At 41.8% G+C, this 8,535-nt stretch overlaps 1 protein-coding gene across 1 annotated transcript in view; it reads left to right on the top strand.

Moving 5' to 3' along the window:
- Positions 1 to 7,413, top strand: part of ERCC6 (ERCC excision repair 6, chromatin remodeling factor) — a 69,184-nt gene extending 61,771 nt beyond the window's left edge. The window contains exons 14-20 of the mRNA XM_007446238.1: positions 186 to 305; positions 705 to 799; positions 1,407 to 1,552; positions 1,638 to 2,339; positions 4,214 to 4,418; positions 5,049 to 5,127; positions 6,273 to 7,413. Coding sequence (XP_007446300.1) covers positions 186 to 305; positions 705 to 799; positions 1,407 to 1,552; positions 1,638 to 2,339; positions 4,214 to 4,418; positions 5,049 to 5,127; positions 6,273 to 6,695 — 1,770 coding nt within the window. The 3' untranslated portion in view covers positions 6,696 to 7,413. The remainder of the gene's footprint in view (positions 1 to 185; positions 306 to 704; positions 800 to 1,406; positions 1,553 to 1,637; positions 2,340 to 4,213; positions 4,419 to 5,048; positions 5,128 to 6,272) is intronic.
- Positions 7,414 to 8,535: the final 1,122 nt, after the last annotated feature.

The following is an 8,535-nucleotide window of genomic DNA, read 5'->3' as shown; positions in this document are numbered from 1 at the left end:
AAAAAAAAAAAAAAAAAAAAAGTAGAAGCTGTGAGATGGGATCTTGGCTGATGAAAAGTTTCTGGGGCATAACCCATTGCTTGTATTGGGAACAGGCTTCCGTGTGGAGAATATGTAAAGGCAGAGGTGAAGAGCTGTAGCTAGTCTTCCATGTGCATACTGAGTGTTTTGTGTCTTACCTCTAGGACACATCCATATTTGTGTTTCTTCTGACCACTCGGGTGGGTGGTCTAGGAGTCAACCTGACGGGGGCAAACCGAGTCATCATCTATGACCCTGACTGGAACCCAAGCACAGATGTGCAGGTCCGTTTATTTTGTTTAAAGGAGCGTGTTGGTGACATACTATCTGATGGCTTGCACTCGGGAGCGTCCTTCGGTGCCACGTTACCCTCAGCATATAGCTCACATCTTGGTTGTAGCTTGTCTTCAGCTTGGAGTAAGCGTCTTCACAGTTTTCCCGTAGCAGGCACACTAGACATGGGTAAAAAGAGAACGTGGGAGGGGACAGACACACATTGTTTTCCTGGTAGAGTTGGCTAGGTCTGTTTTGTCACCTGCCTGTTTATCTTCCTTAATAGGCCTTGGTTGTACTTAGCCTCCTTAGCCAAAATTCTAATTTGGGGAGTGGAAGGAAGCGACCGGTTATTAATCAGTGCTTATCGCTGAGAAGGGCCCTTGTTGAGCTGCATCTCTCTACCGTAGGCCCGGGAGCGAGCGTGGCGGATAGGCCAGAAGAAACAGGTGACGGTGTACAGGCTTCTGACCGCAGGCACCATTGAAGAGAAGATTTACCACCGGTCAGTACACGTGGCTGTGCTCATTGACTGGAGGCTGCTCTCCTGGTTGCGGGTGTGCAGGAGGGAGAGGCACGCTGCCAGGGTTTGGAGCAAGGAATTTTTAAAAAATAGTACTTTAAGAAGTCTTGGGACTTCCCTGGTTGTGCAGTGGTTAAGAATCTGGCTGCCAACACAGGGAACATGGGTTCGAGCCCTGGTCTGGGAAGATCCCACATGCTGCGGAGCAAATAAGCCCGCGAGCTACAACTGCTGAGCCCGCGCTCTGCAACAAGAGAAGCCCCTGCTCACGGCAACTAGAGAAAGCCTGTGCGCAGCAACGAAGACCCAACACAGCAAATTAATTAATTAATTGATTTAAAAAAAAAAAAGAAGTCTTTCCATCTTAGAGCAGTAGTTGCTGTAACTGAGCGATATGTGTTTTGGTTTTTTTATCTTGTTTTTTTTTCTTTCTCATTAAAATAAGCTTAGATGTCTTATTGTGTGTTTTTAAAAAATGTCTTTGAACCTGATTGTTTTTCTACCTTATTAATAAACAATTACTGTATGTTTAGAATTCTGAGGTACAGCTAAACATTGTTTCATACCAGCTTGATTTCTATCTTTTTAGACAAATCTTCAAGCAGTTTTTGACAAATAGAGTGCTAAAAGATCCAAAGCAAAGGCGATTTTTCAAATCCAATGATCTTTATGAGCTGTTTACTCTGACTAGTCCTGATACATCCCAGAGCACTGAAACAAGTGCTATTTTTGCAGGTATTTCATAAAATAATTTAACTTACAGTAATGAAATACGTAAGAATTATGCAGTATAACACTATCATGTTTTTCCCTTTCACAGGAACTGGTTCAGATGTTCAGACACCCAAACGCCATTTAAAAAGAAAACTTCAACTGGCTTTTGGAACAGACCAGAACATTCCAGTAGGTAAAAAGTTCCCTGGTTCTAACACATCTGCAAATGTTGCCACGTCATCTGAAGAGAAATCTACAGCTATAGGACCTAAAGTGAATGCAGTAACTTCTAATCTAGGTGATCCTTTGAGAGATGCCCCTCAAACATCTTGTAGTCTAACTAACAGTGAGAGGCTTGGAGAAGAGACAGATGCAGTGTCCAGACTGCAGGATTCCTCAGTGATTCATGGAAACGGGGAAGGTTCAGGTTCTCCAAGAATCAGCAAAATGTACAGGATGTCTGGTGAGGGAAGCATCGATGAAAAGGAGGGTCTTTCTGATAAAAGAGAAAGCTGCCGGGTTCAAACAGAACCTCTTTGGGAGAATGAGCAAACAGAAAATAATTTTTATAAGCACAAGTCGAAAACGAAACATCATGTGGCAGAAGAAAAGACCCTGGAGAAACATCTGAGGCTGAAGCGAAAGCTTACGAGCTCTAAGCACCGCAGAGATGCCAAGTTTGAGGGAACTCGAATTCCGCACCTGGTGAGGAAGAAGCACTACCGGAGGCAAGACAGTGAAAATGAGAGCGAGCCCAGGGAACGCAGCCATGACGACTACGTGCTGGAAAAGCTTTTCAGAAAATCAGGTACTCCTTTTGCTGGCCTTGCCACAGGTGTGCTAGGAATAGAAATGAGGGGGCCACTTCTAGTGGAAGCAGCCTTTCCTGACCGTGCAGAGCGTGTGCTCAACTGGAAGTATTTGTCCTTCTAAAACTCAGACTTGAAATGTATTGACATTTTTGACAATCATTTTCACCTCTCTTTTTGACAATCATTTTCACCTCTCTTTGCTAGGCGAATTTGAACCTTGGGAGAACAATAGGACTCGACTTCTAACCACATACAGGAGGGGTGCAATGCTTAAAATAGATTTGTACTACCTGAACATTCATAGATGATTTCTCTGCATGCTATATTTATCTGATTTAACAAACACAGGAGAGTAAAGTGACAGATCATGGGGGAGAGAGACAGGCCAGAGGCAGGCACTCTGGAAGTAGGAAAGCTGGTAACTAATATCAAGGGAGAAAAATTAGGAAAGCAGACTCAACAATTGCTCAGGACCCTGGAGGGACCGGCCAGCCTGCACAAATTAGTCATCCCTGGGACTGTCTTACTCAGGTCCCACCAGTCATCGCGTTCCCAAGGTGACAGCCTTGAGTTTCCAAAGATTGCTGAATGGGTTTCTGTCCAGGAAAGCAGGCTTACGTATGGCATCTCAGAAGGAAACCATCTGGGCCTGATGCTTTCTTGTAAGGTAGTTCATTGGTAACTTGCTCTATTTTTTTCTACAGTTCCTGGTCTATTTTCCTAAGAAAAATTATCTGTCTTGTCTAATTTTCAAGTTTATTTGCATGGAGGCATAGAAAATACTCTTGTAATAATTTTTTTTTAATTGGCTTCTGTTTCAAGATAATTTCCCCCTTGTCATTTCTGATTTTGTATATTTTTTCCCCCGTTTCCTTTGTCAGGTTAAGCTAGTAGATTGTCTATTTTGTGATTTTTTTTTTCCCAATAAACCAGGTTTTTGATTTATTCATTAGATCCATGGTTGTTCTCTACCTCATTATCATTATCTTCAGTATTTTCTTCCTGTTGCGTTTGTTTTTGTTGGTGTTTTGATGAGTTTTTTTGGTCTTAATTTTTATAAAACTGTTTGACTTGGAATTCAGTTCATTTATTTTTGTTCTTTCATTTTTATTGATAGAAATATTTAGGGCTATGCATTTTCCACTGGTGACTGCATTGGATTCTTCTGATATGTAGTGTTTCCATCATCATTACTTTTTAGAAATTCTATAGTTTTATTTTATATTTGTATATTTTCCCCCTTCAATAGAGAATATATTAGTAGAAGATTTTAAAGTTTTCCAGATAACAGTGAAGAGTTTATGTTGAAGTGTGGGTATTAAAGCATTATGCTTTGATTATACAAAGCAGTGACAGTTGATAGTCCCTCCCTCATCGGGTAGAGAGATGCAGGTGAAGAGCAGCAGCATTTATAAAAGTTCCTGGGCTGTGATAGGGCGAGAGAGAGACATGGACATATATATACTAACAAACGTAAGGTAGATAGCCAGTGGGAAGCAGCCGCATGGCACAGGGATACCGGCTCGGTGCTTTGTGACCTCCTGGAGGGCTGGGATAGGGAGGGTGGGAGGGAGGGAGACAAGGGAAGAGATATGGGAACATATGTATATGTATAACTGATTCACTTTGTTATAAAGCGGAAACACAGCATTGTGTTAGTTGTAAAGCAATTATACCCCAATGTAAAGCAATTATACCCCAATAATTAAAAAAAAAACAAGTTCCTGGGTCCTGGTGATCACGGGTGAATAGCAGCTAAAAACGTTCATGATGTTTCCTCTACCCACAACACACTAGCCTATACAGAAGAAAACATGTGATTGTGTACGAGCTGAAATAACATGTTCACTGTTTCCTTTGCTCTTGCCAGTGGGTGTGCACAGCATCATGAAGCATGATGCCATCATGGACGGAGCCAGTCCAGACTACGTGCTGGTGGAGGCAGAGGCCAACCGTGTGGCCCAGGATGCCCTCAAAGCACTGAGACTCTCTCGGCAGCGGTGTCTGGGAGCAGCATCTGGTGTTCCCACCTGGACCGGCCACAGCGGGGTGGCTGGTACACCAGCAGGAAGAAAGTAAGAGGTTGCCACCCTGCCATGCTTGTGAGGAGGCCAAACCTGCTGGGCTGGAAATAGAATCAGGGCAGGCGGGGATACCTCCTTCCGTTTATCTGAAGCAATAGAAAATCTCTCAGGGAGGGATTGGGTCGGCCAGATATATGTGACTTGGGGAAAGACTTTTATCATCTTACTTTCTTCTTTGCTTTCATTCCCTCGTTTCCGAAGCTGATTTTTCAGGGAAAGGAGAAATCTGTTTTGCTTAAGAGGTGATGTCATAAAAAATAGTAAGAGGTACAGAATAACGATTAAACTTTAATAAGATGATTAGCTAGGTTTCAGCAATCAGTAATTACTATGGTATTCAGTGTGCTCTTTTAGAATAGTTTCCCTACCTAGAATTCAAGGGTAGTAAGTTGAGCAAGGATATTGAGTGGTTTTTACTTGAGATGTAGTAATAATTTCTACTACTTTACTAGGAGAGTACAGTATGGGAATCTCAGGGGATGGAGCAGAAGCACCATGGCTGTGAAAGAATAACCGTGCAGAAGAAAATTGCTCCAAGAGGAGTTTAGTTGTTGGAAGGGCATTCTCATCTGTAAGTCACAAAGTTACATTTTACCAACTATGACTCTCTTCCGTATTTAGGAGAAGGTTTGGTCAGAAAAGGAGCTCTAGCTTCTCTGTGCAGCATCCCTCTTCAACGTCTCCAAAGGAGAAATGCCAGGTAATCTCACAGCCTATCAGCTTTTCATTTGTGAGATCTACTTAGTTGAATCGCCATGAAACTTTCACTCGATTCTGCACGTGAAGAGTGTCACTGGCATAATGACATCTGATGTTTACATTGTATGCACTTTCATGCATTTTTGATGTACTTTTGTGTGGGTTTAAAAGGGCCACAGCGAACTTCCTAGAAGAGACAAAGTCTTTAACCCAAGATCCGTAGTAGAATCTCTGTTTTGTCTTCCGAAAGTTCATATAAGGATGGGTGATGTGTGAGTTGCTGCCCAAACTGCCTGCCGCATCCGGAGGTGAGGTACTAGCTCCAAGGACCACTGCCCTCTAGGCTAAAGGTCCAGAGGGCCTTTATTGGATGCTGTTGGTAATTTCCTAGCTGCCAGAGCACTGTGCCCTTCTCTGCCTGTCCCACAACCCCGAAGGCCTTGAGTGCTTCCCTGAGTAAATAGGCCATACTCTTATCATTTAATACTTTGTTTTTTTCTGCTTAAGGGTCATGTTACTTATAAAATTTGAAAACTCCCAGGTTCAGATTCCTGTTTTAGATTAATATGAACACATTTAGGAATAGAGAACCTTTTTTTTTTTTTTTTTTTTGACTTCCTGTGTTATGTTCTTTGAGCAGTAGGAATATGAAGAAAAACTAGATTTATGTAGCTGTTCTAAGGAAACTCACATGAGGTGTAAAGTAGTAAAAAGATTTAAAAGTGAAGGAAGAGTACAGCTCTGATGTTGTTCCTTATCCCACGGTGCTCAGATCCGGGAAAATTTGGGAGGAAGAACAGTAAATGCCCACAGAGCTCGTACCTCCTGGAGACGGGTTCCCTAGAAGCCTTCTTTGGAAGCCCGGCCCCACCCTCTCTGCCCTCCCTCCGCTCCCGTCCCTCAGGATGGTGATGAAGCAAATAGTGTAGTTTGTGTTTTTTAGGAAATGTTTTCTAAGAGTGGGTGCATTTAGACACTTGACTCTCCTCGCCCTTTGCATTAGGCGGTGTATCATCCATTCTCCATCAGCCTCAGTGCCCTGGGCATGTGTGTTATCTTATGGCCCCTCAGAGCCTTTGGAGAAATAAGTAGTGGGAGCGTAAACTGGAGATTAAATATGTCGATGCACTGGTCTTCTTTCTCCAGGACAGCACTATGAAAAAGGATGGAAAAGATAATGTTTCGGAGCATTTTAGAGGAAAAGTTGAAGATGCAGAGCCTTCATCCGGGGCCCTCACTTCGTCCTCACTGTTGGCTAAGATGAGAGCCAGAAACCACCTAATTTTGCCAGAGCGCTTAGAAAGTGAAAGTGGGTACCTTCCAGAGGCTTCTGCTCCTCCGCCTTCCAGCGTGGAACATGATGACCTTCTGGTAGAAATGAGAAACTTCATTGCCTTTCAGGCCCAAGTTGATGGCCAGGCCAGCACTCGGGAGATACTGCAGGAGTTTGAATCCAAGTTATCAGCATCACAGTCTTGTGTCTTTCGAGAACTATTGAGAAATCTGTGCACTTTTCATAGAACTTCAGGTGGTGAAGGAATTTGGAAACTCAAGCCAGAATACTGCTAGTCAATATTACCTTCTGAACTTTAAATTGACTTTTTCTAGTGGAAATTTCTGATTATTAATCTTGTGATTAATAATCATGTTTTGTCAATGGAAGTTGGCTGCATTTGATGTTTACTTTGAATGATAGCTACCTCATAATTAAAACTTTAAGGAGGAAGAAATTCTTCTCTGAAACTTAAAAAGTTTTAAAAATACCTGGATTTCTTTTTTTTTTCCCCAAATACCTGGATTTCTTTTTTTCTTTTCTTTTTTTTTTTCCAAAATTAATTATGAAATCAGGAACCTAACTGTTAATCCTTGGAACACATTTGTTCTTTTACCCAGAAGGTGCTGTCAGGGAATACATTACTACTCATTTAGAAGTTTATAGACCAGAACTCTCAAGAATTCTTTTTATTGGTGCTAAAAACATGTCTTATATTCAGTTAGACCTGTTCAGTAAATTAGTTCATCAGTATCTGATAACAGAATTGTTTTTGGTACCTAGCTTTTAAATGTTTAAATCGATCATTTGCCACCCAAAAAAGAGATCGGACTTGTTACCTTTTGAGTCCTATTAGTTGCCTTTAAACGATCTTCTGTTAAGGTACTGTTAAATTGACAAGTATTTTTATTAGTAAAGCATGGAATAGCTTGATAGTAAATGATGAGACATGTATTTGCAGAAACTTGTAGTTTTCTCAGTTTACAGTGGCTTTATTTTAAGCAAAGGGCACCTGCCCCCCACCCCGTCCCCACCGCATAGTGAATAGTGGTTTTAGGAAAATATATGTTATCTTAAAAAAAAAAACTCAAGCAGAACCAAAAGTAGGTACAAATAAAACCACCAACGCCCACACACACGCACAAGGACATTGCTCCAGACTACACCCGGATATACCATCATCACCACATAGTGAGCACCATTCCAGCCCTCTCTCTCTGCTTACATCCTGGGCGGGAACTTTGAACATTTTTTTTTTACCTTATTCATTGTCTGTCTTTCTAAGGATGCTGGTAACTTTATATCAGACATCATTGTTCTCCTTCTTCTGTCCAGTCATTTTCATCTCTCTTTTCCTTTCCGTTCACCGTGACTCTGCTGTTTTAGAGGTTTGGTTTTCAGCTGCATCTGTTTCTGGCTGTTTGTTTATGTGTTTAGAGTTTTGTGATGATGTTGTTTTGATCCTTAGTTTGTTTTCTTAGCGTTTTTCTTTCCTTGTCATTGTTTTATCATCACAGCTCTGAAGTCCTGTTTTCTGAAGTTCGTTGGATTCCTTAAATGTCTTCTAGAGCTGTCTCGGTGCAGTTTGCTTCTTAGAGTTGTTTCCTCTGGCCTGCTGTTTTCACTCGTTCTGATTTTTCTGTATTGTGCTCTCCTTCCTCCCATGCTGTTTCTTTACATCTAGCTCATGCTAAAATCAGGCAGCTGGGTCCAGATCTCCTGTATGCTCTTCCCTGCCACCCAGAGAGAAGGGGTGTGGGTTTGGAGGTCGGGGAGAGCCTCTGCTGGGCAGCATGCAGCTTTTGGTTGGAGGACTTGGGTTTTACTTTTCTGTTCTGAGATTTTGTTAAATGGCTTGGGCCATGAATCCTTCCCCTTAGATTAGGAGATGTCATTGTCAGAGTCATAATTCCCACCAGAATTTTCTGCTGCTTTTTTTGGATTCTGGGTTTTTTATTTTATTCTGTTTTTAAAGTGGTTCGGTATTAGAGGGAGAAGGTTCTATTATTTTCTTCATTCTGCCATCATTATCTGGAAATAATAGAGACTTTTAAACCGGTCAGTACATCCTAAACTTGACTACTTGGCTCAGAAGGGAGTCAAAATTCATGACTTTTGTTTCTAGGAGGTTCTTTT

Source organism: Lipotes vexillifer, unplaced genomic scaffold (genome assembly GCF_000442215.2).
Source record: "Lipotes vexillifer unplaced genomic scaffold, Lipotes_vexillifer_v1.1 scaffold1143, whole genome shotgun sequence".
Lineage (NCBI taxonomy): Eukaryota > Metazoa > Chordata > Mammalia > Artiodactyla > Lipotidae > Lipotes > Lipotes vexillifer.
This window is presented reverse-complemented; position numbering and strand designations above follow the sequence as displayed.